This window comes from Cheilinus undulatus, linkage group 23 (assembly GCF_018320785.1).
Source record: "Cheilinus undulatus linkage group 23, ASM1832078v1, whole genome shotgun sequence".
Classification (NCBI taxonomy): domain Eukaryota; kingdom Metazoa; phylum Chordata; class Actinopteri; order Labriformes; family Labridae; genus Cheilinus; species Cheilinus undulatus.
In genome coordinates this window covers 27065407-27093249 of record NC_054887.1, presented here as the reverse complement: position 1 = coordinate 27093249, position 27843 = coordinate 27065407, and the positions used below count along the sequence as shown (strand labels likewise).

Genomic DNA, 27843 nt, shown 5'->3' with positions numbered 1-27843 from the left:
TTCTTGCTAGCAGTCGTCAGTTTTGCTAGCTAAATGATATTTGTCTTCAGAATAGCTAGCTTATATGTTAAGCTGACCTTATTTTTCCTCTCTTTAATTTTTTGAAGACATAAAGCTTTACAGATCTTCTGGGGTTTATATGCTAAGCTAATTTTTAAGACCATCATTGGCTAATGTATAGACATTTTCTGATTAAATTAGTAAATTCACCTGAATATGACAACTTTTTAATCAAAATTTAATGTAAACTTCAGTTTTGAGCATTTTAGCTATAAAAAGGGCAAAGTGTAAACAGTGGTTTAGCTATTTTTATAATATGAGCTAGCCTAATTTAACATCGCTGCTAATTTAAATTGCAGTTATGCACTCAAGTTAGAGTTGTACAAAAATATGTATAAAATTTTTGTTTTCTAAGATTTGCAGGGTGTTTGGCATCACATTTATTTAGCCATTAACTACATTACATGATATTTACCTTTATATCTGTACATTTGCTACATGTATCTGCTACAGTTTCTCTGAATCGGATGGTCCTACTGGCTTTCCTGATGTCAGTATGTAACAATGGCTGGTACATAGCTAGTTTTACATTTCAGACAGTTTTCACAGCTAAATTTAAAGATATTTAACCAGCCCTTATAGATACGGTTACCTGCATTTCATCAAAACCTGCTTAAAATCACCAGATTTAGTGGCTGTTTTCTATTAGTTTATTTTTGACGGTGAGCTAAGTAGCCCTTCTAACGATCAAAAAGTAAAATGTTATCTCACTAGAGTGTCATTAGGGAAAGTCTTGAGGCAGTAGGGGCTCCTGCTGTGAGTTCGTCCTTTAGTTGGTGTAAATGTTTGACAGATCAGCTTTTCTCAGAGTTTCAAAGCAATTGCATGAAAAATAAACTGAGTGACACTGAGTGCTGTGCATAGCCAGGAGAACTTGAGTTCATATGAATGAATAAAAACAATTTCAGTACAACAACATACATAAGAAATGAATGAGTTTTAATACAACATGCTCACAAGGAGGCAGCACAGCTCCTTAAGAACTCTAACCAGACCTCTGGTTTCCTACAGAGGCGGGGTGACCATCAGGGCGTCTGAGGAGGTTTTGGCGATGGACACGATCCTTGACTCTCAAAGCTTGCTGCTCGTCCTGGCCACTGCAAGGTAAAATATCACAACACATTATAGTGGCGTGATTGCCCTTTTTCTGTAGCTATCAGGGTATTTGTGTAGACCTCAAGATGTACTGTGATCATAGGCAGAGATTGATCGGCCGGGCTGGGTCACATGAAGCAGTAGAGCCAGATTAAACTTTTTGTTAGTGTGTGGCATGCACTGGCACAGCATCCACCACAGAATGAGAAAAGGGCGTTCCTGCTGTTCATTTTTGAATGAAACCACCTTGAAAACAAAGGTTGGATTATTATTTCAGTCTCGAGAAAGCATGCTTTATTTTCTCATCAATAAACTCATCAACTTTTTGCCTTGAGAAAACAAAAGGTTGTTCTCTCCTACGCTTGTTATAACTGGAAATCAGTTATACCATAACAGCATGCATGGACGGTGTGTTGAAAAGTTTAGGATCAGATTGAAGCTATTTTTTACAGTGATCAACACATCACATTTGAATCACTGTCTGCTCTTGAAAATGATCCTAAAGGCTGAAATCAGCTCTGATCAAATGAGCAAAGTATTTTACAGTTAATTTCACACAGCGTGTTCTAACAGCATTGGCGACAAAAGGCTTGGTTCAAACATTTCCTATCACAGTATTCAAGCAGTTGTGTCTCTACATGACGCGCTGTTTTATCCAGACAATCTCCATTTTTCTTTCTGTTGCTTACATGGAAGAGGAATGAGGGAACAAGGGAGCTCCATAAGAGTGTCTTTCAGGAATATTCTCTTGATTTTCTTTAGCTTTTTACACTCAATGAGCTTGTTTGCTAGTTTAAAATATCCATATCCAGTGTGGACTCAGAATGTTTGAGGGGCAGGGGCAAAAATGGTCATACGGCCATCTGATGTATGCAGGGGGGCACCAGTGACCAAAAAAAGTCAGATATTTAACATTAAATAGTTACAAAACATGTATTAGGGATACATTGTAACTAACTTCCTTCCTTGTATGCATGCCACCAATGCTTCTGCTCAATGCTAGCTGCAAGCATGTGAGCTCATAGCACTTAAATAGTAAATGACTTCTATTTAAAAGGTCCAATCACAGATTCAATGAGCCTATTTCCCTCTTAACTTATTTCACTGTCTTCTGTTCATCGCCTGTCTTTACTATATAAATCAGTTAATAAAATACAATATCCAGTAATCAGTTAAATATAAACGGGTAACACATTTAACAGTTCTTACAAATAACACACGCAAAAAGCGATGAGTATTCAACTGATCAAATATAGATATATGGCTAAAACCCCTAATCTGGACGTGTAATCTGGTTTTATTTTGAAAGTTTTGTGTTTATTTCAGCCCTGACGGTGGTAGATTTGCCAGACATGTATTTCCGTTCTGAGAGGTGTCTCAGGTGAACGGTCTGTGAGAGTGGCCGTCAGAAATGAACAGTCTGCAGCCAGACTGTCTTGGTCCGCTTGGACCTGCCCTAGGGAAGAAAACCCTGGTGGGCACTTTTTCACTGACTGCACTGATTTGTACAAGGGCCAGGTTTTTCCTTCATTGATGCTTTGGGGGCTGGACTTTCAAGTAAACTTAACTCCTTAAAGCCTGTTGTATCATATTTGATACATACTTTTATGATACCTCTATCTAATTAATATGAGCAATAAATTACTAAAAGAAACTACTGAATACAATATGAAAAATGATTTAAAAAATGCCCTCAAGTGGATTATCAGTTACTAAAAACACCTAATGTATCAAATAAGATACAAAAAGATATATATGTTAAATTTTATGGAAATTTGGATTTTTTTGGATTTCAGTAGAAAGTGAAATAAATATTTCAATTCCAAAAAAATTGAATTTTTTGGCTGTAATTTTTGTTTTCAGGCTTTAAGGGGTTAAATTAAGAGACATTTTGGTGTAAATTTTGACTTTTTGAACCCTAAAATTCTGAATTTGATTCCTTGTAAATATATGACTTTATAATCTCTTAGATTTGGGTTTTTGTCCCCAAAAATGTTGATGTTTTTGAACAAATATGAACAAATTATTTCATTTTTTCAGCTTTTAGATTGACCTAATACATTATGTTTCTAATGATGGTATTAAACATATGTATATGTACATCTATTTTGACAACATCAGAGCAGACAGGGTCCTTTCCCCCCCTGAGATCTTTGGTGACCCCCTAGGGGTGCCCAGACCCCAGGTTGGGAATCACTGCTCTAACACTTGAGTACTGATAGACACGCTGTAATGAAAAATTATCTTATTACTAGAAAATCTGCTCAGTTGTCTTTATAAACTTAAATATCCAACTTCTCATCTTGAGATGAAAGTATAAATTTGACAATTTGAATTTAAGAGATTTTCTTCTAACTGACCTGCAGTTTCTACACAGTCTGCCTGTGCAGCGATCTAACTTAGCCGTGTACTCTGGAGCAAAATTTGCTCTCTCTAATCGATCTTTATACTTCCACTCCACTCAAGCGCTGAGTCTAGTTTCAGTGGAGCCTCTACAAGCATGTGTACAGCTAAGCAGAGCACAGACAATCTGGTCACTTTCAAAATAAAACACTACGTACAGACTGTTTATCGTCTACCATCACTAAATCAATGCTGTTAAAACAGGGAGCCAATGAATAACAAATCTTTTATTTTTTGCTCTAGCTGCTCTGCTCTGATCTGATTACACTCCACTTCAAGAACAGACCAAATAAGTGAAGATGTGCATCGTCAGAGCAAATCTAAATCACAGACGAAACATTGCAGACCCTGTAGAAACTGCAGGTATAACAGGACAAGCTTTGGTCTTCAAATAGCTTGTATCACCTGCAAACTTTCAAAACATTGTCAGACACCTGTAAATCCACTCGAATGTCAAAACATCTTTCTCTGCTTTTCTAAAAACCTGTAATGCAGCTAAAAAGGTAGCATCCATTTTTACCTCCCTCAGAACCCCGCAGCACTTTCTCTGTTCTGAGTTTCTTATATAACAATGTTTTGATGCTAACTACAGGGGTTTGTGCCTATGATCACAGTTGTTACCAAAGCATGTAAAGAAGTTTCACCACTGAAAACTGGTAATCACCTGTAATATCCTAGCGTCAGATGGAGAGTGGGTGTGACAAAAGAGGAAGAAACATTGTTGAAATGTAAATAATGAAATAACAACAACATGGGGGAGACAGTTAGCCTTACAGAAACGCTGGATCTGATAGTGTTTAAATTCTTATCTGCTATTAAAGAGTTAGCAGGGAGCCGTGGTACAATCAGAAAAGCTTGCACATGCTGTGAAGATTGTAGTGCACTGAAAAAGCATCTATCTCCTGTTCAATATATTCAGAAGTAAAATATACTCATGCATATTAATAGGAACATATTGGGATTGTTGAAAAGCACTATTGACCGCCCTGGGCTAGCTGTGTCCCCCTCAATACACATTTGACGTCTCGGTTTGAACACACAGGCTTGAATATAAAGTTGTTGAGTCATCTGATTCCCGGCAAGCTGAGGAATGACTATTTATAATCCAAAAAAGTCCTGTAGGTTATCATTTCTGGTCATTTTTACAAAATACCTTATTCCCCAAACAAAATCCATAGCTACTGTAGACAGTTGTTGCATTTAAATGTGTAATAAAATCAAGCAATGGTTGCAGCTCAATCAGGCATTTATCTGGGATACTATCTTTGTCCCTTTTATTGATTTTATAAATCAGTCATGTTCATATGACTTGGCTTTTTTGACAAAAAGTTAAATAAAAACAAATTTCTACAAATTAATGTCAGTATAATAAAAATATGTAAGGTAAAATAAGTGACTGCAAAAATATTCACTCCCTTTAAAGTGATTGATCTAATTCAACAGAGTTCCAGCCGATTGGTGCTTGTAGTCTCAACATTAGTAAAATGGGGATCACCTGAGTGCAGTGGATGTGTCTCGAGTGATTGTAGTATAAAGACACCTGTGTCTGGAAGGTCCAGTCTCTGGTTCATCAGTATTGCTGGCTACCGTTACACCATAAAGATAAAAGAACACTCCATACAACTTAGAGAAAAGGTTTTTGGAAAGTATAAGTCAGGGAATGGATACAAAAAAATGCCCAAAGCACTGAACATCCTCTGAAGTTCAGTTAAATCCATCATCAACGACTGGAAAAAATAAAGCACATACGTAAATCTGGACTAGAGTTCACCAAAAGGCATGTGGGAGACTCCATGGTGAAGTGGGAGAAAGCTCTTTGGCCTGACAAGACTAAAATGGTGCTTTTTGGCCAACAGATAAGACACCAAACACACCATCCCCACTGAGAAGCACAGTGGTGGCAGCATCATGCTGTGGGGATGCTTCTCAGCAGTCAACCCTGGAACACTTGTAAAGGTAGAGGGTAAAATAAATGTTGCAAAATTCCTGGAAAAATATTATTTAATTCATATTACCTTATAGAAATCTGTTTTCACCTTGACATTAAAGATTCTTTTTTTGGTCAAAAAAGCCAACTCATATGGACCATGATGGATTTTTAAAATCAGTTAAGGGTAGAACCTCAAAGGGGTTTATTATTTTTTATAGGCATTGTGTGTGCAAAAGTAAATTGATCTCCATTCGCTTTCATGTCAATGTGTTTGTCCGACTTGGAGAAATTAAACTGAGTATAATTTCAGGCAGACTAAGATGGACATGATTTTAAAAAGTCCAGGTTTACCTGCGCTAACACAATCACTTTACTTTTTTCTGCTTGCATGTAAATGCACTGACCAACAAATTAAAGCTACTCCAAATTAAAAGAGAAGTACAAAAAACTTTACTGTCAAGAAATTTTTGATGCCTATCAGATAATAGATATGACAGAACAACACTGTATTTTGTAGTAGCTATCGTCACCACAAGATGGCAGTAGCTGAATTTGAAGTCCCCTATTGTAACAAAACAACCTGACAATCAGCAAATACCTGCAAAAGTTTTGTAATCTACGTATTTTAAGTACTAAACAAATCCACTAAGACATTGATTTTGCAATTCAAATTTCTCATAGAAGTATTGATTTTTATTAACAGTCAGAAATGGGATGCCTGAGGCTGATTAGTTAGGTTGTCCCCCATGTACAAAGGTCGTAGTCTTCCAAGCTTTCTCCACTCCCTGCAGATTTCTACGTTATCTACTGTCCTGTCCTCTCTAAAATAAGGCAAAAACTCCACAAATAAATGTTACCAAAAAAACAGGAAAACTTTAAAATCAAAGATCCTGAGACTTCATTTGGTAGTTATGTAATATACATTTATCTTATGTAAATAATTTGAATTAAGTGCCTGCTTCTGATAAAATAAAATGTTTGAATAAGATCTGAGTAATTTCTTGGCCTTGCTTCATCAATCAGATGTGTTGAAAGGAGCTGACTGGACAAACTTAACAAACCTGATTCATTATCTTCATGTGTAAATAACCCATTTGTCTGATGCTAGAAAAGGAAAAAAGAAATTGAACCAACAAAGCGTGTAAAAAATCAGTGTTGTGGCCTTTGCTACAGACTGGAGCTTCCAGAAATCTCTGTAATTACGAGGCATTTGAGACAGGAAGTAATAAAATTGCTTTTTACCTCTCCGAGAGCATGCCAGTGTGTGATGGGTTTGCGCGGATAAGCCAACATTTCATTCCAGTGATCCCGTCCAAGACCCTCGGCGTCTGGCCCAGTACGACACACACCAATCACCTCGTTGTGTCCAACCCTGTTTGTAATAAAACACACACTTTAGCCCTTTGAATGCACAGACGAGTCATGACAATAATGGAATGACCAAACAGGGAAGTAAACCCTTATTTCCGCAGATTTAGTTTAGTAAAAGTTTCCAAATATAGCTAAAAGTTTTGATAACATCATTTATAAAAGCAGTCTCATTTTAAAGCCTTTGTGGCTATTGGTATATATTTAGATTGTGCATTTGTGACCTATGATGACTCGTAGTTGTTAGCTCGTGAAGCCTCCAGTGACAGCTCGACTCACCGGTCATAATCCATCACCATGATGGACAGACTGACTTGTTCCACGTTCTCCGGAGGAATGTCAAAGATGATGGCCTCGTTGTACACTGGGTTAAGAGTGCTTTTCTTGGTGGTTGTTTTCCGCTTCTTCAACCTCCGTCCATCACATATCAGGTAAACCTTCACATAAGGATCTAAGAGACAGATTTACAGTCATTTAGGGATCCAAAAATACATTCAAATCATATTATAGCAACACTAAACTAACACTGAAAATGTACAGGGGATGCTACATTCTATGTCTCAAACATGCATTCCCCTTCTCTTCGAGGGTCATACTTGAGATATCTTGCTCTCATTGGCCTTTCTGAGTCTCCTCCCCATTTCCATTCTAAGTGGCCACCTGCTGTCTGCTTCAGTTCAGCCTGATTCTCACAGCTCAGCTTGTGGTTTTGATGTCAGCCGCATCTTATTTGCTGTCAGGTTACCTGAAGAGCCTGTGATGTCCATGGCTTTGAGGTTTCTGCATTTGATGACTGTTAGGGTCATTCGTCCCGCTGTGGGGAGGTAGCACAACGAGTACATGATCTCTCCCAGGTCAACGCTCTCCTAGAGGACAGAAAAGAGAGGACAGCATGTACAGTTCAATATAAAATCTCTGACTTTGTTGTCAGTGCAGACCAGAATAGTTAAAGAAATTTGAATGAGGGAGGTTTTAGGTTATAATAGCGCCTTAGTTTGAGGCATCAGTATTGGGTCTTTGTCATTCTTCTTTAAAACTCTGTACTGGCCATAGCTGGGGGTTGGGGTATTATTCTTTAGGCTTGTTTGTCCGTCCATCTGTTCATCAACACCTCCGTTAATGACATATCTCAAGAATGCTTTAAGGAATTGCGTTCAGACTTTGCACAAATGCTCACCCTAGGCCCATTCACACCAGCACAAAAGTCCTGAAAACTTCCTAAATTTACTGTGTTACCTTGGAATTATTTCAACTGGACTTTACCCTGAAATTTCCTGCGAGCCCCCTCGTATTGTCCCCTTCCCCACCCCTGCATTGGCTGACGGGCAAACTCCAGGAAATCTTCCAAGTGTCAACCAGAAAATGTGGACATTTTCAGAAAGTTTCAGGGTTTCATGTGTGAAAAGGACCTCTGACACCAAGATGAACTGGATAGGTTTTGGAAGTTATCGGTCATAGATGAAGGTCATTGGGCCTCATGTTCATCCCCCGCTTGTGAACATATCTTAAGAAAACTTTGAGGGACTGTCTCCAAATTTTGCACAAACGTCCACTCTGATTCAATGTTGAATTAGTTAGAATTTGGAGGATAAAGGTCGGGGTCATTGGGCTTTGTGTTCATGTCAGTCATGCTACAGGCAAGCTCCTGAGCTGGCTGTTGACTGATCAACCATTGCTCCAAACAATAAGTATCTCTACTGCTCATACTCCTTTATGTTTAAAACCTAAGTTAAATATCTTGACAAACATTGCATAGATTGAGGATGGAGCTCCATACACACTGCAAAAAACGCATCTACAAAAAACGGCTGTGCAACGATGCACAGTCTTAATGCCCTGACCCAGTGGTCTTAGACAAATTATTACATGGATGCCCAGAAATTGTCATTTTAATGGGTTCAACTGATGTCTGAATGGACAACCCTTTAATTTGTCCAAATATCTCTGCAAACTAACACTTGAAATAATATGTGCCTTTTAGTAGTATTGATAAAATGTGGACTAATGTAAATAACTTAATCAACTTGCAATTGTGAAAGTTTTAGAATGCTAATGCTAGACTATGGGTTGTTTCAATACAAGATCTTTAACTCTGTTTAGATTTGAGTCAAAACCAGGTAATATCAGTACCTGTTTGGTACCACAACAATGAGCTTGGAAGTTCTAGCCCCCAGTATCGGGTAATTTTTGTGCAAGAATGCAAGAAAACCCCTGAACATTGTCTTAACTGCAGAAATACATTAGCAAACTTCCCCTAACATTGTTGTTCATGCAGATTAGACGGTGCTATCTTTCTTTTGTTGCAGCAGTTTCTAGTTAAAATAAGGTCTGCGAAGCTTAAATCTGCACTTTTCCATACTATCACCCATTTTCATGCAGACTGCTTTGGTTTAAATGCATTTGAAACATGAGATGTCGTAGCCTCTACCAAGGAGTAAACTCTATAGAGAGCTGCAAAACATGAACCATGGCGACTGTCCAGCAGCATCCACGCTAATCACTTCTGCCATAATTGCACCGGTCTCTTCCGCGCCTAGAAGTACTGCTTCTTACTCCTGATTGGTCCTGTCACTTTCTTACAGGGCTCAATCTGTTCAGATGGGAGGTGTGCAAGATGGATTCACCAGTGAGAAATATGGAAACGGGCGAATCCATCTGCTTTACAAGGTCAATCACCGATACACACATACTTTAACAGTATTGCAGCCAACACCTTAAACTCACATGTAAATCTACAGAGTAACAGAAGCTGCCCTCTGGTGTGTCGACACAGGAGGTTAATCTGTGGCCTGCAGTTTGAGGAGGTTAGTGTTATCTTCATACTACACAGCTTAAGGCTTAGGAATGGGTGAAATGAAACTCTGCAGACTGATTTAAATGCTTGAAAAAGGTAAAACTGACATATTTAGCTCTAAATTAGCATTTATTTGATCCTCCACTTAGAACCATTGTAGATGTTAAAAATGCAGTATGCAGTTTATATAAGTATGCACTAGTAGTAGTTGCACATGGTATGTTTTTAAGACACAGCCATGTTGGACATGCCGTCTCACACTAACATAAGGTCCACCAGACAGCAGGCAAAGAGGTTGAGCTGAGGCGAACCTTAAGCTTCTGAGCAAATGGCTCCAACATCACTGCCTGGCAGTCATATCAGCTCCAACCTTAATTATTCAAATGTATGCATAACTCTGAGCCTTAATGCAATCAGAAAAGATGAGTTAAAAAAGCACAGCCTGTCTAGTTTGTACAAATAAATGCATGTGATACTCAGACCTGATCTCTTTTTGGAACAGGGCTTTAAGTGTGTTAATTTCTGCTGTCTAAAAGGTCATTTGAACATGGCTGTAAATGGGACTTAACTGTAGTCAAAGGCTTTTTCAGCCAGCTTAAAGTGGACACTCAAATGATTACCTAGTCAGTCTGTTATATTACTCTGTCCTTTCTATGAATAAAGCCTACAGGTGCTCAGTATTAATCACAGTGGAAACATTCATAACTACAGCAGAGGCTCTTCAGTAAGACATGACGAGTATTTACGTAGAATGCATTCAGAATAAAATTACATCTTTTTAGAAAAATAGTTCAACCCAGTGTATACCATCAGCACTTTTACTGAAAACTTTGTATGAGCATGTTACAATCTGAGGGTGTATTCCTGCCAACAAAAGGACAAATAGTCCATTTATTTTAGGACAAGATAATTGTGTTCCACTGCTATATTTATCCTATTAGATGACTCAGTGGTTTCTGGAAAATACGTGTAGGTGTTGGGCTCATGAAATGCATTTCCAAAAGCTTTTGTATTATGCAATTTGTTCCACCTGTCTCTTTTGTGGAACATTGTTAACCAATTCAAGCTCTCAGAAGTGAGTCAGACCTCATAGCTTATTAAAAACAGTTGCTATTTGCAGCAAAACCCAGCTCAGACCGAAGAGTTCAGCAGGTCACTCTGCAACATTCTGAGGATCTACCAGTTTATCAGTATTGTTTCCATATAAATTACTCTCTTCTGCTTCAGTTTCTACCTCTGCTTTAATGCCTGTTTTAAAGCTATATACACTATATGGACTAAAGTATTTGGCCACACCTGTTATTACTGAATTCAGACAGTCCAGTCAGACCCATTGCCACAGGTTTATAAATTTAAGCACCTAGCCATGCAATCATTATTTGAAAACATCTGCGATACTAAATGGGTTGTTCTGAAGAGCTCAGTGACTTCAAGTGCGGTCCTGTGATGGATGCCACCTTTGCAATGATTTCATCTCCACTGGATATATAAAGTGGAAGCCTTTAGGAACAACAGCAACTCAGCCTTGAAGCGGAGGACCACCTAAAACCACATAGTGGGGTCAACAACTGTTCAGGAACATGGTGCGTAAAAGTCACAAACTGCTGAGTCTTTGTCTGAAGAGTTTTGAACTTCCATTGGCACTGATGTAAGTGCAAAAACTGTGCAGCGGCAGCTCTAGGGAATGGGTTTCAATGGCTGAGAAGCTGCATGCAAGCCTCACATCACAAGTCCAGAGCCAAGCATTGAATGGAGTGGTGTAAAGCACACCGACACTAGACTATGGAGCAGTGAAAAAGTGTTCTGTGGAGTGACGAGTCATATTTCTCTCTTTGGTAGCCAGATGGGCAAGTCTGGGTTTGGTGGATGCAGGGAGAATGTTACCTTCCTCTCTGCATTGTGCCAACTGTGAAATCTGATGGAGGAGGGATCATGTATGGGGCTGTTTTTCAGGGTTTGGCCTTGGCCTCTTGTCTCCAGTGAAGGCCAATCTTAATGCTTCAGCACACCAAGACATTTTGGACAATGCTATGCTTCCAACTTTGTAGCAACAGTTTGGGGAAGACCCTTTTCTATTCCAACATGACTTTAAAGACATGGTTTGTTAAGATTGGTGTAAAAGAACTCAGCTGTCCCGCATGGAGCCCTAACCTCAACCCCATCGTGCGACTTTGAGATCACCTTGAGGAGATTACAAGCTAGAATTTCTTGTCTAACATCAATGAAAAAAAATTCCCACAAAACACTCTACAATCTTGTGGAAAAGCCTTCTGAGAAGAGTGGGGGCTTAACCTGTTATGTCAGATGGATTTGTTTCACATATCCATCTAGAAAATCACTCATAGACAGCATTTGGGAAAGGGCATTGCCTTTGGAAAAAAAAAAACGGAGGGTGATTGAATGTTCTGCCTGTCAAATCTTTACGAGCCAATCAAAGCAACAAAACATGTGACGTAGCCACTATCAAGCTGCACCCTTACCGAAGGAGTAAACTCCATATAGAACTGCATAACGCAACCATGGCGACTGTAGACATGTCAGTACCAACTTTAGTCATTTTTGAGAAGAAAACAACTCAATCCTGTTCTTTGTTCTTCTTTTAACAAAGTTGTCAAGTTCTGATAAAACTGGCGCTTTAGCAGCATCCAGGCTAATGTCTTCCGCCATAATTGCACCGGCCTCTTGTTGCTGCTTGCTTACATCATGACTCTGCCACACCTGAAAGTACTGCCCCTCATCGCTAATTGGTCCTGTCACTTTCTAACCGGGCCCAAACGGTTCAGACGGGAGCTTTGCAGGATGGATTCGCCAGTGAGAAACGAGAAAATGGGCGTATCCATTTGCTTTGCAAGGTTAGTGAAGGCTGCTATAGCTGCAAAAGGGGGCCAACTCCATATTAAAATTCCCTGCATGTATTTGAATACAATATAATTACAGGCCCTGTTGGTGCAATTGTAAGGTGTCCAAATACTTTCATCCATCTAGTGTAACTTACAGGGTAAGAATGAGGATGAGGATAATGAGTTACCTGCTAGCTGAGGTTGCGTTTCTATTTTTGTTAAGAGCGAAACCATATAAAAAATGAGAAGATCCAGACTTTGGAGCCATCCATGCAGGACTTGAGACCTGAGATATCCCTTCTTTTGTCAGTTTCTTCTAGTTATTCCCATATAAGTCCTGTCATTTAGAGAAACTGGTGTTGCCTCAAATAAAAAGAGTAAGCACTAACTACAGAGAAAGTATTTCACCAGAGAATTGATGGTGGTAAGGCTATGCTTCTTGGTAACAGATGAGCAATCACCATTGATATTCTTACAGTACTGTGCAGAACTTTCAGGCATGTTTGGGCCAAAAGTTGAGGCTGAAGTAAGGTGTAGATGTGATGAGTAAGCTGCCTGGATGTCTTTGGCATGGGAAAATAGAGTCCAAACCTTAAGGATGAAATAAAGGTGGATGTTGCAAGTATGCACGGCCTCGGGTACCATCTGAGCTGGTAATAGGGTTGTCACAAGCCACATGCTGTGGATGTGGAAGGGCCTGAAAACTACTAGTGGTCTTCTGCATTTTGCCAAGCATTCCATCAAGCTTGACCTTGGCTGTTGTGCAGCACCCATGATGAATCCTTAGCGCCCTACATGCCTAAAACTTTTGCACACAACTTAATGTACGACATATCCTATTTCACAGGCATTTCACAGCTGACTTTTTGCAGCTTTGTCACTGGCATGACCAGCTGACATCCTCTCAGCATTGTGAGGTGACTTCACAAACTGAAGCACAGTTAACACTGTCATCCAGCCTGAAATGAGCTGCAAAAGCAAAGTTCACAAAGCTGCAACTGCCCCCCGAAACACTCCTAAACAGTCTCTTTGCATTTTGAATCTTTTGTGTCAGCTTTTGTTTTTCTGTATATCAGAGTTCTTGTAGGTTCTGACACACAAATGTTTGGCATCAAGTGTGGAAACGTACTCACCGTTGTTGCTGCAAGAATATCCTTCCAGACCACAGCCTCCCTGGAAAGATCCGAGAGTTCAAAGAGGTTGTCCACGACTACCTCGCCAATCATATCATGGCTGGTGAAGCGGTCGAAGTCGTAGACGCTGAAGTGCAGCTTGCGGTTGCAAACCTCATCGTACGCCACGGGGAAACAGAAAGTCTCATCAAACACCGGGTTGAGATTCTTACGGTGGACTCGTGTCTGGAACTTCTTCTTCCTCTCTGGTAGCAGGTAGATCTTCACATACGGGTCGGAGGTGCCCGTGAAGTCTTTGGCAGGTAGGTCCAAGGCCTTGAGGATTCTCACCACCAACGACTGTTCCTCGTAGTCGTAACGCAGAGAGAAGCTGAGCTTCCCGCAAGTCTCTATGGGTTCTTTGGCTTCGCCTTCAGAGTCCACAGATTTCTGTTTGTAGAGTTCTGGTTTTATTCTTCCAATGCTCACTGTAGATGACTGGCGAAGAGGCACTGTGTCCATGCTGAAGTCAAAGCTGTTGACATTCATCTGACGAGGCAGGTGGCGCCTGAATGAATTGTGCCTGTTGAAAAGGGAAAAGGGCATTGGGTAAATGTCTTCAGTGTCAGAATTATATGCATGATTGGCTTTGTTTTGATGGGCACTAATTTCTTTTCAGGAGAGAAACAGCTCTTAAAGCGGCACTCATGGAACATGTTTTGACATAATGCTTGAAAAGTGGCCTTTGGTTGCTCTTTAGACCTTCACAAAGAAGTGCAGATTGAAATGATATAAAAACCTACTGATATTCATCTGATGTACTGTAGCAAAGGCCTAAAATGCCTACAGCTTTCACAAGAGTCAATCTCAAAGACAACTCTTGTAAATTAATATTTTTTAAGGTTTTTCTTTTATCTCCTACACAAAGTCAGTGATAGGATCTGTGTAGTTCAGCATTTTTGACCAAATAAATGGGCTAAATGGGCATAAAATAAAGACCTACAGCCTTGAGAGTACAGCTAATTAAGGACACGCACTCATTTTTCACCTGCTATACCTTAGTGAAGTCTAGGTTAGGGTCAGGAGCTGATTCCTGCTTCAGGTAGATCCCAAGACATCTACCAATAACAGCTACTCACTCTTTTTCAATCAGAGTGTCCTGTTTATTGATAGGTCGCAGCTGGCCCAGGTGCCATAGTTTGAGCAAACTAATGATACTCTGGGTAACAGAGAAATATTTCCAACATTATAAGACATTAATTACAAATTGTAAGAATTTGAGTGGATCGATTTGTATAATCACACTGGGTCCTGACAGATGATAAAGTAAATGAGGGAATTCCTCTCTTCTTTCAAACACAGAGTGTTAGCAATATCTTCGTAAGGAGGTAACACAAAAGTTAAATGGTGCAAAGTAAGCCTGTTACCTAAAATTTTCTTTACTCACAGCAAATAACAGTCCAAACAGTGTGGCATTGCATTGATCAGCTCCTAACTGAAACTGTCTCTTCGTCATCGCTCTCTCCATGCACTGCTGACTGTCTGTCGTCTGTATGATATCAGTACATGATATACAACATGTACAATATCAATGAAGGGAAACTGCATTCATTTATGAATGAACCTTAAAGCACAAAGCCAGGTCCACGAGTGCGCTGTCCCAAATGAAAGATGACCAATCGTGGTGATATCTTTAGTCAGAGCTCTGAAACGGTCGTCCTGTGAGACAGGTTGGCAGGTGGCTGTTGTCACGGTCTTGCAACCAACAATAACCTGGGATAAAATTCTGTCAGTGTCAGATTTTTAGGATGACCATCTCACAGTGTGACTGCTGCTATGACCCGCAGCGACCAACCAACTAACCAACCAACAGGAATGCAGCAAGAAATGACAGAACAATGAGCGCGACACTAGCACTCACAAACAAGTTAGTATTAGTGAGCGTCAGAAAGGAGACATTGCCAGATGAACTCAGATGTTTTTATTTTATGAGCGAATGCTACGGCTACAACAGCTTTTTTCTTGCTTAGCTTCATTGTTTACGAAAGCACTGGCAGCGTAGATAGATGATGTACACGGATGACTTTTATTCTTGCATACCGGCATACATCGTAGTCTGTGATTCAGCAGCATTTAGTGGGAATTCTCAAAGTTCAGTCTGCACACCTCAAAGTTGATGTCATATGAGATTCATGTCATTCCATAAACTTATGACTGCTCAAAACGTACGGTCTGTAGGAGGTATAAGTTACTGCGGAGACTGAGCGCTTTGCCAGCACATTAACTGAGACGGTCTATAATTTGTACGTTTTTAAGTGGGAAATATATATATATAGAGAAGGGGTGAAAAAGTGGATGGGAATGGGGAATTATGCTACTTGATATTGGTATCGTGTAGCCTGTAGGCCTTAGTAAAACCTTAAACTCTAGTCTCAGGCCTTTGCGGGACTAGCACAGGTCTCTATATGTAAGCCCTACAATTGACTGGCAACCAGTCCTGGGTGCATCCTGCCGCTGTCAGCTAGATGGGCAAGTGGCTTACATCGCAGACTTTGATCCAGGAGACTGGGGCCTTGAACCCCAGTCTGAGCACAATCAATAATCACTGTGGACACTTGGTCAGTTCCTGCAATATTCTGCATTTAATGGTGATTCCGTTTTTATTGGCAAATTTGGCTAGTCCGTCCATAAAGCATGGAAATCATGGGGCCCTAGGTGCGGGACTGTGTAGAACTTTTAGTATATTAGGGCCAAAAATTTAGCAAGTTAGCCATGTGAGGGCACCATCAGCAAGATGAGGGATTGACACAACCCTGGTTGTGCTCTGGATGTCCTTGATTATTACCAGGGGCATTGGGTTGTAATCTGTTGAAAAAAATAACTGGAGCCACACCTTTGGGATGGAGTTAGGGGTCGCGAGTAAGCATTGATTTGGGTACTGTCTGGGCAGGAAGTAGAGTTGTCGCGACCCCTCGTGGTGCTGTGGATGTCGGAAGGGGTTGGAAAACCACTGGCGGTCTCTGGGCATATAACCGGGGGTAAAAAGGCTCAGACAAAAGAGATGCCACCAAGCTTGACTTTGACTGCAGAGTGAGTCAACATGAGTTGAGTTTGACCCTGCCCCCCATCCCCCCTTCCAGCTCAAGGTTGTGGAACTTGGCCCCATAATGAATCTTTAGAGCCCTGCATGCCTAAAACTTACACATGACTGTATCTTCCAAATTGCTTAGTGCATATTTCACCTAATCAGTGGTCCAGTGGGCATTTGTCGTCCTTTTCAGGCTGACAGTCAGACCACATATACCCAAAATCAAGACACAAAACTCTTGATAATGGGTTTTGAACTTTGTAACATTTTTCAATGTTATGCACACTTCTGTTTGTTTCCAAATAAATAAAGGAAGTTTTCCAATCCTACTGTAGCTGAGGTCTAACGAGTGTTTTCCAATGTGCTGTGTGCATGTTGGTAAGCACTGCCTCCAAATAATCACAGTGACCTATCCTATAACTTTGTATGCATATGGTGTACTTGTATGCATGCACATATTGTAGTCAGTCCATTACATGGGCCACATTTGCATCAAACCAAGAACCTGAAAGCCCGAGGGTTTAGACAACCTAAGGACACAATGGCACACTTCAAGGACAGTCAAACAAATGGCTTTTTCTAGATAAACATATGGTTGAACCCTCAAGGAACACCAGACCATTACGTGGATAATGAAAGACACAACACAAGAGCTCTAACTGGAATGATTTCTTCCCTGTTTCTCAACAGTTACTGTGGATTTTTTTTTCTTTTTAAAAAAAAATGAAAATCTATCTCCAGCATTCAGTTTTGAGCCCTGAAATAAATTACCTGAATGCTGCGGATTTCTGTGAAGTTGACATCTTTCATGAGAAAAAAACCAAGTCAATCTTGTCTCCTAGCAACTGGCCCTCCTCCTTCTTGACAGTAGGACAATCACAGCAATCTGACAGCAATGGCTCAAATGATATGCCACAGGAAGCCGGGCTGGAAATTAAATATTAGTCTGGAGCATTGTAAACAACTTAAAAGAGCTGCATGCTGTGTAAAAGTCAGTAGTACCTGATAGGAACAGATAAAACTGTATTTTTCATACAACCAGCACACATTGAATACTACCTGCATGTAGAATATGGGAAACTTATTGCTTTTGCACCTAATTTTTGCATTGTTTACTTCTTTAAGCCTCTAATTCCACTTAAAACCAAAACGAATTCTAAATCCCAGAGGGATTATATCAAATCCACTACTAATACCAGGGAGAAAAACAGTATTATTGCTTTCTTTTTTAGTTTTTCGAGAATGTCACCGTGAACAAAGAAGAAAAAGGTCATTTTAGGTTGGAGCTAACTTCCTCTGTGTCCTTCTTAGACTTTGAAAGTTCCAATAAATGAGACATAACAGAAAGTAGACATCTTAAATCATGCTTGGACTTTTTCTCAACTAATGAAAAATTGGTAAGAATCTCCAAAAGTCTCCGAAAAACCATAAACCATGAGGTGATTGCCCATGTAAAAGATATTTGATATTCTATGATTATTAGGGTCAAGCACTGGTGATGCTTTGCTGCTCCTTCCACTTTTTGCAGCCCTCCACCCCAGCTCCTCCTTTATTCTGCTTCTGGCTAAATATCATTCGCTTGTCATTGATGCCTACGGAGCCCCAGACATGACCTGGTTAAAAAAAAAAAAAAAAAAAAAAAAAAAAAATTAAATTGTGGCCATGATATATATAACTATAACGTGCACACGAAATACTAATTCCTGGCCACAAAATACTAATTAGTTCCCACAAAATCCCAATTTGTGGCCACAAAATAAGTAAAATGTGCACACAATATGCTAATCAATAATATTGATATCATATCTGGACAGCTGGGTAAGCAAATTGAGTGCACCTTCCTATCCCGGCGTCCAAGTCGTACCTCCGCTGGCAACCTGGCTCTCAATATTCTGTTTAAATGCCGCATTAAACAGAATATGGTGCACACATTATACCTACTTCGTGGCCACAAATTAGTATTTCGTGCGCACCTTATACTTATTTCGTGGCACAAATTAGTATTTTGTGGCCACAATTTAGTATTTCGTGGCCATAAATTAGTATTTATAGCTATATTGTGGCCACAATTAATTTTTTTTTTACCATGTCATGTCTGGGGCTCTGTAGATGCTTCTCTACCTGCCTCAGGCTTTCCTTGTAGGTAAGGGGAGTGTCTTCCAAAATTTAAGACCTCTCAGTGGTGAAAATAAGACTATTTCAAACTTCTTATGGCTTTAAATTACAAATGTCCATGACTTTTAAGACATTTAAAGAATCCCTGGGCCCCTGGGTTAACATGCGCACCGACGTGAAAATCAAGCCATGATGTAGCTGTTACTCAGCGACCGCACACCCAGTCTGAAACAGGCTTTACACAGTAAGATAGACTGCAGACAACCTTGCACACCGTCTTCTGTACTTTAGAGCAGGTTTTCCCAAACTTTTCAGCCCCTGAACCCTAAAATAACAGCATCAGAGACCAGGGACCCCCATCTTCCCTGAAGGTGGTTAAGGTAAACGATGTTGCACAAATGTACATTTTGGGGATTTTTTATTACATTTCAGTCAGGAACACTCTCATCTTACATTTATCCATTTTATTGCTAAGTGGATATACAGTTTTACTTGACAGAGAAGGCTCTGCTCAAAAGATTCTCCCTGGGTTATTCAAGCAGCATGCTTTGACTTTCCAGGGAGTGCATAGCTAGAAACTTCCATATGGATGGATACATGTATGACAATGCATACTGAATAAAATAAAATGAGTTCAAAAGCAATTAATCCATAGTAGCATGAATCTGAATATGAGGGTGAAACAGCTTTATTCTATAAAGGAGGAGGCTGGGGAGGAGGAGGTGAAGCTTTGCCTGCAGCAGTGTGGTGCATTAGCATTAATGCTAACAGGGATTAGTGAGAAGTATTAAATACACCGCTGTGTTGAGAGAAAGCACTCTGATTGGCTGTCGGCGCTGGCTGGCTTAAGTCTCCATGTTGTATCCTATCAAGTCTATGTATGTATTTACCCATGTGGGGGATTTTGCAATGCACTCCCTGGAAAGCCTAAGCAGGCTGCTTGGCTAACCCAGGGAGTACTCTGAAAAGCAGAGCTTTAACGCCAACTCTAACTGTATTCCATTTGGCAATAAATGGTTCAGAATCTATGACGAGAGTGTTCCTGACTGAACTACTGTTTCATTTTAAATTAGACTATTATTTTTTTACAATAATCAATAGGATATTAAAGCACTTTAAATTTCTTTTTGTTTTTTTGGAAAGTACAGTCTCGCAACCTCACTTTGGGAGCCGTTGCTTTGCATCAGTGGTTCCCAACCTTTTTTTCATTGAACCCCAACCCCCCTCAGTCTAAGAAGAGCTGCAACCCTCAGGACCCACACGGAAAAAGTAACATACCTCTGTCAAAAGTACACATAATTTTGAATAGTTTTCCTCGTATAAAGCCAAACACACAAGCCCAACCACAAGTGTTATTAGCAAAAGACCTTGATATGAACCATTGATATGGGTTTATTATCATTTTAGGGAGTTTGAGTGAACCTCATTTTACCAACCTCAGAGCACCCCAAAAAAAAATCTCTGGCACCACCTCAAGGTTGGGAACCAAGGCTTTGGAGAGCTTATTGAATAGCGAACTTAAATGCTTGTCTGTTGCCTGGGAGATTTTATTTTGAAATGCAAAACATATTTCTATTATTTGTAGATATACAGTTCAGATGTAAGCAATCTTGAGCTTGTAAAGTCAACACGACCTCTTACGACTTCTAATCTGTTGGTAATGGCAAAAAATAATGTTTAGTTGTTTTGATGATACTTGTTAGCAAAGTTAGCATCTTTGCCAATGGATCAGCTATTAATAATGTTAAATTCTAGGTCAACTGTGTGCTTCTGATGGTCGTTTATTAGACAATAGAGAACATCCAGAGAAGATATGATCACTAAAAATCAAAAATGACTGTCCAAACATGAAGCTTGTACAGTTTGAGACGTGTCTCTAACCTTGCCTTTCTACCCTCCTGGTGGGTGTGTTATTTATGAAGACATTTGTCCTCTTATCATTAAATTAATGAGCCTGTAACCACATACCAAGGCAATTGTCAATAACGTCTTCCTTAGAGAAAGTGAGCGCAGCTGCCTGGTGTGTCTCTCTAGAAAGTAACCCTCCACCATGACAGCTCCCACCCCACAGCAATGCTAATTATGGACGTTGTAGTTTAAACACAGTGCTGGGAAACAAAGGGAAGCGAGAGCTGGTTGGTTAATTACTAGGGTCTCTTCCCCTTTTGTTGCCATAGCAGCTTGACTCGCACATACGGGAGATTATAGGGTTCAAACTGAGGCGAGAAGATATACCGCTGCCCTTGCTGATGTGCCCTCGGGGAGGTGATTGTGTTCTGTACAGACAATGAAAACGCCACACTGTTCAACATGTGTTACCATGATTCAAGGTCATCAGCCAGTCAGTGGCGCTTTGCGTGACACGTGCCAAACCTCCTCAGGGACATTGGCGACTCTGTCACGATCTGCCAGGACTGTTTTTTCATTGTGAGGTCATCAGGATGGTGTGGGGGAGGAATTAAACCGAAGTGGGTACAAAAACACCACGATTGTGTAAGCATCATTGTAGTGTCCTCTCTAAAGGGAGGGGGTGGGACTGCATGGGTTCATGTCAGGTACCTGGAGGAGGACGTTGGCTCCGTGGTCTGCCTCTGGATCTTTGCCTGCTGGCTCAACTTCTCCCTCAGAGCTGTTTGCACCTCAGCGGGGATGTCCGGAGATGTCTGGCTGATCTTCATGGCTGCCTCCAGGAGCTTCACAGAGCTGCGCCCGTTCATCTTCACCTCCAGCGGGTACTTCTTCTCCGCCTCCAACGCTTTGCTTTCATTAACCAGAGGGGAGGTCGTCTGCGGGACTTCGGGGAAACCCACACGGAGGCCATTTTCAGCGTGGGTTGTCAGAGTCTTGCTCCTCCAGAAGGGCCAGCACAGCTTCCAAAAGACAAAGAGAGAGACTACCAACAAGGCGAGGCCACAGAAACCCACGACCACAGCAAGGAGACTAATAGAGATGTCTACATGTATCCATGGAGGAAGAGGAAGGGGGGACACGGAGAAAACAGAAAGGAGGAGAAGCAGGCAAAGAGGACAAAATATGACAGACAAACATGCAAGGGAGAAAGAGAAAAGAGGAGAGAAGGAAAGCTGTAAGAAAGAAGGGGCAGCATGTGCACCTGTTTGATAAAGCAGGACAGTAAAAAGTCATAAAAACCTCAACAGTAGAAGAAAAACGTGGATAAAGAGGAAAAATATCACCTTGTCTCCTACACTATGATGATATCCCCTTTTTAAGTGAAAATTTGAGTTGCACTGATTTTGCTTTTTGTGCACAGAAAAGCAAAGCAAGGCTATTTAACACTAAACTGATGCTGAATATATTTGCCATTTAAAAGCTAAAGTACTACTGCACTATTGTCATTATATCACTTTTGATAATGTGTTGCAATAGTTCAGGAAAATTGCATCAGAATATTTCTGCTGCATTATCACAGGCATGTCATAGTTAGCTAATAATTATTATTATAGGATCCTTTTATCTTTTAACATCTCTAGGATCACAAGACTGCAAACATCACATTTAAAAAAAAAAAAAAGTATCTCCTCATTGGAGAGGGGTCAGCTGCAGACCCCCCAAATCTCAGATGCCCCCCTTGACCACTACTGTGAGACGGCGCTTCTGTCACAACAGAAGGAGGTAATTTGACAAAACAATTTCTCCTTTCAGAAGTCTTTGATTTTTGATTCAACTTTATTCATAAACATCATTTACGTCCATGAGGTAACCACAATGCAAACATTACAGACTAAGCAACATTTCATAAATCAAACACAAATAAGGTTAGAGATCTATTCCAGTAATAAAATGATGTTTTGATCCATTTTAGAAGTAGATACAGGAATGGTGGCACACTTTACCTTTGTTAGCTTTAGCTGCATTATGTATGTAGCTATGTAACTAATATAGTTTTGTCAGATTAAGCTGAATTACCTACATAGCTAAGCTATCTGTGTTGCTCATGTATCTTTGTAAGCTTTAACTTTAGATATTATAGCTACATAGCTATGTTACCTACATAGCTTACATAGCACATTTGATTTATGTACTTGTAGGGCACTAAAAAAAGCACTTTATCAAATTTTGTGCATTGACAGGGTGCTAAAAGGGACATTTCACAGAAGTTGCTAATTCACCAGAAAGGGAACTTAGTCAAAACAGGTTCTATTTTGAGGGTTAAAGAGGGCACTTTGTCCAAATTTGTTCAGTCAGAGAGTGCTAAAGAGGGTACTTAGCAAAAATTAATTAATTGAGAGGGCAGTGCAGAGGGCACTTTGTCCAATTTTGTTAATAAGGAGGGCACTAAAGAGGGCACTTTGTCCAATTATGTTAATTAAGAGGGCACTAAAGAGGGCACTTTGTCCAATTTTGTTGAGAGGGCACTAAAGGGGGCACTTTGTCCAATTTTGTTAATTAAGAGGGCACTAAAATGGGCACTTTGTCCAATTTTGTTAATTAAGAGGGCACTAAAGAGGGCACTTTGTCCAATTTTGTTAAGAGGGCACTAAAGGAGGCACTTTGTCCAATTTTGTTGATTAAGTGGGCACTAAAGAGGGCACTTTGTCCAATTTTGTTAATTAAGAGGGCACTAAAGAGGGCACTTTGTCCAATTTTGTTAAGAGGGCACTAAAGGGGGCACTTTGTCCAATTTTGTTAATTAAGAGGGCACTAAAATGGGCACTTTGTCCAATTTTGTTAAGAGGGTGCTGAAGAGTGCACTTTGTCCAAATGTGTACAGTTAAGATGGTTCATTAAGAGGGCACTTTGTCCAATTTTGTTAATAAGGAGGGCACTAAAAAGGGCACTTTGTCCAATTTATAATTAAGAGGGAGCTAAAAAGGGCACTTTGTCCAAATCTATACAGTTAAGATGGTTCTAAAGAGGGCACTTTGTCTAAATTTGTTAATTTGGAGGGCACTAAAGAGGGAACTTTTTCCATTTTTGTTCATTTAGAGGGCACTAAAGAGGGCACTTTGTCCAATTTTGTTCAGTTATAGGGCTCTAACGAGGGCACTTGGTCCAAATTTCTTTAGTCAGAGGGCGCTTAAGATGGTACTTTGTCCAAATGTGTTCATTTGGAGGGCGCTAAAGAGGGCACTTAATACAATTTAATCGAATTACATGATATCCAAGAGGGCAACTATAGTACTTTAACTGCATTTTTTAACCACAGAGCACTAACACGGGGTGATTGCCCCCCTGCACCCCCTCTGGTGGATGTTTGTACCTAAAGTCTGGCTTGCGATGGGTTAAAGGAGTTTCAGATGCTGCTCCTGCAGCCTGGAATCTTCTGCAGGGAAGTGTTTTGTGCTGGTCTCTTTAAACTGTTGTAAAAGTAGATTGAAGGCATTGGAGGAAGAGGCATCAGGTTGTAGATGATTGGACTGAAGGCTTTCTAATGTGAAGTGTTTTTGATGGTTCACGTCTGCTCAGTGTGCTGCTGACAGCACACTCTTGTAAATGAGATTTATCTCACAGAGGCTTTCCTGGTCAAATAAATCTAAATGATAATGTATGCATGTATACGTGTATAAATGCTGGTTTCTACTCTCCTTGTTGTTTCTCTCTCATCATAGGTTACATCTCCACTGGCAGACCTGTCTTACATCAGGCAGAGATCCCTGCAGCCTCCATTCTTCCCACATGTCTGTATTTTGTCTGTTGCCGTGGAGCTTTTTCTCTTTGTCTTCTGCGTTTCTCTTTCTCTTGGCACGTTTTTCACCAGTACAGAGGAAAAGAGAAGAGCAGACTGATGATTCCTCCTCTCAGCCTTGTCTCCACCTGTTGCTCTATCAGTCTGCGCTGAGCAGCAGTGAGATGAGTAACAGGTAGAGGAAGACTTTCAAACAAGCTGAACACAGACAAGAACACCACCCTGAGTGGTGATAAAGTTTGAACAAGTGACAGATGATATTTGGAGGCTTTTTACGCGAAAGGTACTCTTATTTAAAAGGAAACAAAGAAAAGTGACTGAGGAGAAAGAATAAATGACTTTAATCTATTTACCTGCGTGTCCTTTACCTGGTAAGGTGCTCTCCAGTGGAAATATATCCGCACATTTCTCCCGGTCGACGTGTCCCGTGAGACAAAGTTCCGTGATGATCTGGAGAGCCCTTTGGCACAAGGTGATGCTGTCCTCCGTCCGGACACTCATGTCTCTCCTGTTAAGCCATTGCACGCCGGAGGATCCAGGAGGACGGCGGTTCATTTGTGCAGCCGTTTTAGGCGCCGCGGAGCGCAGCCAGTCCGCGGGAGACGGCGGGGGGGCTCGCTGCGTCCTGATCCATCCTGCGCGTAACGAGGAGCGACTGGCCAGACGCGCGCGCTGCGGTGGAATAACAGGCTGCAAGAGTCCAACCCTCGATACGCGCAGCAGAAACGTGCATCAGGTTGAGAGTGTGCGCTGTTAGTTGGTGGATTACTTTTTCTAGTAACGTCTGGAGTGTTTGTCTCCGCCTCTCATCAAATACACGCTGCTTTATTGACTCCAGAGCTCCCAACCCCCAACAGGTCTCTCAGCTGAGACTCTGAAGAGAGAGGACGCTGAAATATAAGAATAGGATGTATGGAACTCAAGTCTTACACTTATAAATTGTTTAAAAGCACAATTTACCCTGTTTTGTACCAATCTAAGCCGTTTCTTTTATCACATATTCCCATGCATTTAGGGTTTCTCCCACTTCATTTTCATGCTTTTATAATGTGAAGCTTTACCAGTCACTATAGTAGTATTTCCCAACCATTTTTCCTTGACACCCCCATACTCAAGACATACTCAAGAAAAGCAGAACCCCACCACCACCCGAGAGAGAAAAACAGTGACACATAGATTTTTAATTGTTTTAGACCCAGAGCCATTAGCACAGGTGTATAAAATCTCCATTTGCAAGCATTTGTGATACAAATTGGGTCATTCTTTAGAACTTGGTGACTTTAATCGTGGAACTGTGGGTGCCATCTTTGCAACAAGAGGATTTGAGAAATTTCCCCCCTGCTAGATACTCAAAAGACAACTGTAAGTGATATTATTAGGAAGCACCAAAACTGTTCTGTGGGAGCTTCATGGACTTGGTTCCCATGGCTGAGCATCTGCATGCAAGCCTCACATCATCAGGTCCAATGCCAAGCCTTGAATGCAGTCAGTGGTGTAAAGCACACCGACACTGGACTGTGGAGCAGTGGAAACATGTTCTGTGGAGTGACAAATAGGGCTCCTCTCTTTGGCAGTCAGCAGAGGTGTCAAGTAACGAAGTACAAATACTTCGTTACCTTACTTAAGTAGAAATATTGGGTATCTATACTTTACTCGAGTAATTATTTTTCAGCAGACTTTTTACTTCTACTCCTTACATTTTCACACAATTATCTGTACTTTCTACTCCTTTCATTTTAAAAATTGCCTCTTTAGTCCTGTTTCCTTGTTTTCATTCCGGCTTGTCATCGTTCAAAAAAACACACAAAAAAAGAACCAACAACCTATCCAGATAAATCGCCCCATCCGGATAGAGTTTGATTGTGGTTGGATGAGAAGTATAAACATGATACCATTCCAACACCCTATAGGTTTGTATGTGATCCATCGCACCTGCGCACATGACAGCAAGGAAATAGCAGATGTATGTTGCCTATCCGGGCACTGGTGATTTGTAACGGATTTGTTATGGTGCGTCGCGGTCTGCCAAGTTTCTTGTTACATCTATTTGTGTGTTGTGATAGTGTCTTAAAGTAATCAAACATTTAGGCTAACCTAGATTGGTTTGAAGTGAACTAGCCTTCGAGTTGAGTAAGACCCTATTGATCAACACCAGCTGTTCCGGGTCTTGAATGTGTGTGGGTGCTTGATGTTTGGATGTACATTTACATTCCAATAAAGGCTATTGATAACATGTTTGACTTTTTGCACCATTACAATACTTACAGGCAACTAGTCATCATATTTTCCGCTCCATGAAACACCTGTTAATGCTCAGTAGTAAACATATATGGTTCTTGAATGTATTTGCATTGTACTAAAATGCACTTTTCCACTTTTCTCATGGAATATGTACTGTAGTTTGTTGCATTTGTCTCCAGGTATTAAAATGCTTCTGATTTTGCATTTTCAAGGCCAATGAGAGCAGACATGTTTGATGTTTGACTAGTTTGACACCTCTGGCAGTCAGGTGGGTTTGGCGGATGCAGAGAGAACATTACCTTCATTGTGCCAACTGTGAAGTTTGGTGGAGGAGGGATAGTGGTATGGGGCTGTTATTCAGGGTTTAGGCTAGGCCCCTTATCTCCATTGAAGACCAATCAAGACATTTTGGACAATGCTATGCTTCCAACTTCGTGGTAACACTTTGTGGAAGGCCTTTTCCATTCCAACATGACTGTGCCCCAGTCCACACAAAATATTTTAAGATGAGTATTTTGACTGTATCTGAGTTGCTGAGAGTGGATAGAATAGCACCAAAATGGAGTTTGGTGGTCCCAAATTCCCTTGTTTGGACCCCCTACTGAGATTCCAGACCCTCTCAAAGCCCCACTTTGTCTTTAGCAAGGAAAGCAATCCATACAGTAGTGGATTTATGTGAGATAAAATGGCAAAGCATGAATAATAAAGCTGATTTGTGGGGGAAATATTGTTTGTATCTATTAGGTTCACCTTGCCTTGAGACATGTTTAACTATTGAGATGTAAAGACTTTGAGTTGTTACTCATATAAGAGGTGATGAACAAGTGTGTTTGCTCACATTTGTGTATCCTGTGCTTCCGTGGCTTTAATTGCTTTTACACTACACATTACATTCACACACAGCTGATTCTGCTGCATAAAAGGCCCAACTCATAGTATAAGGATGGTCCGTCTTCTCATTAGTCCATCAGACTGGGCCTCTGAGGTTTCCAAAAAGAATTTCAAATGCATTTTGACTCATCTGACCACAGAACAGTTTTCCATTTTGCCTCAGTCCATTATAAATGAGCTTTGACTCAGAGAAGCAAGGGCGTTTCAGTATCGTGTTCATGCATGGACTCTTCTTTGCATGATACAGCTTTCACTCACT

The 27843-nt window shown here is 40.6% G+C and overlaps 1 protein-coding gene across 1 annotated transcript; it reads right to left on the bottom strand.

Annotated features, from left to right (window-relative positions):
• Positions 1 to 58: 58 nt before the first annotated feature.
• Positions 59 to 25007, bottom strand: syt10 (synaptotagmin X). The gene is made up of 7 exons (XM_041781077.1): positions 24806 to 25007; positions 21365 to 21758; positions 13624 to 14185; positions 7602 to 7722; positions 7136 to 7307; positions 6731 to 6860; positions 59 to 1157 (listed from the first exon to the last, which is right to left on the bottom strand). The coding sequence occupies exons 1-7, from the start codon at positions 25005 to 25007 to the stop codon at positions 1086 to 1088; spliced, it is 1653 nt and encodes a 550-aa protein (XP_041637011.1). The 3' UTR covers positions 59 to 1085.
• Between the last annotated feature and the right edge of the window lie 2836 nt (positions 25008 to 27843).

What these genes read in the sequence shown, in the direction of transcription:
- syt10 (XM_041781077.1), bottom strand. Translation starts at nt 25,007, where the DNA reads ATGAACCGCCGTCCTCCTGGATCCTCCGGCGTGCAATGGCTTAACAGG. An exon ending in GGACATCACAGGCTCTTCAG is followed by an intron (nt 7,308 to 7,601) that starts GTAACCTGACAG and finishes TCTGTCTCTTAG; the next exon opens with ATCCTTATGTGAAGGTTTAC. An exon ending in ACTGGCATGCTCTCGGAGAG is followed by an intron (nt 1,158 to 6,730) that starts GTAAAAAGCAAT and finishes TTTACCTTGCAG; the next exon opens with TGGCCAGGACGAGCAGCAAG.